Source organism: Rhinopithecus bieti, unplaced genomic scaffold (assembly GCF_001698545.2).
Source record: "Rhinopithecus bieti isolate Rb0 unplaced genomic scaffold, ASM169854v2 scaffold_49665, whole genome shotgun sequence".
Taxonomy (NCBI): domain Eukaryota; kingdom Metazoa; phylum Chordata; class Mammalia; order Primates; family Cercopithecidae; genus Rhinopithecus; species Rhinopithecus bieti.
This window is the reverse complement of record NW_016894981.1, coordinates 1-369: the sequence shown is the minus strand read 5'-3', so window position 1 is coordinate 369 and position 369 is coordinate 1. Positions and strand designations below refer to the sequence as shown.

General features: G+C 61.5%; 1 protein-coding gene across 1 annotated transcript; it reads left to right on the top strand.

The window, feature by feature from the left end:
* Window position 1: 1 nt before the first annotated feature.
* Window positions 2-364, top strand: LOC108525969 (heat shock 70 kDa protein 1-like; the record flags this gene model as incomplete). The annotated part of the gene is made up of 1 exon (XM_017866709.1): window positions 2-364. A coding segment is annotated over exon 1 (363 nt), but the record flags the coding sequence as incomplete, so codon positions are not given.
* Between the last annotated feature and the right edge of the window lie 5 nt (window positions 365-369).

Genomic DNA, 369 nt, shown 5'->3' with positions numbered 1-369 from the left:
CATGGTGCAGGAGGCAGAGAAGTACAAAGCGGAGGACGAGGTGCAGCGCGAGAGGGTGTCAGCCAAGAACGCCCTGGAGTCGTACGCCTTCAACATGAAGAGCGCCGTGGAGGATGAGGGGCTCAAGGGCAAGATCAGCGAGGCGGACAAGAAGAAGGTGCTGGACAAGTGTCAAGAGGTCATCTCGTGGCTGGATGCCAACACCCTGGCCGAGAAGGACGAGTTTGAGCACAAGAGGAAGGAGCTGGAGCAGGTGTGTAACCCCATCATCAGCGGACTGTACCAGGGTGCGGGTGGTCCCGGGCCTGGCGGCTTCGGGGCTCAGGGTCCCAAGGGAGGGTCTGGGTCAGGCCCCACCATTGAGGAGGT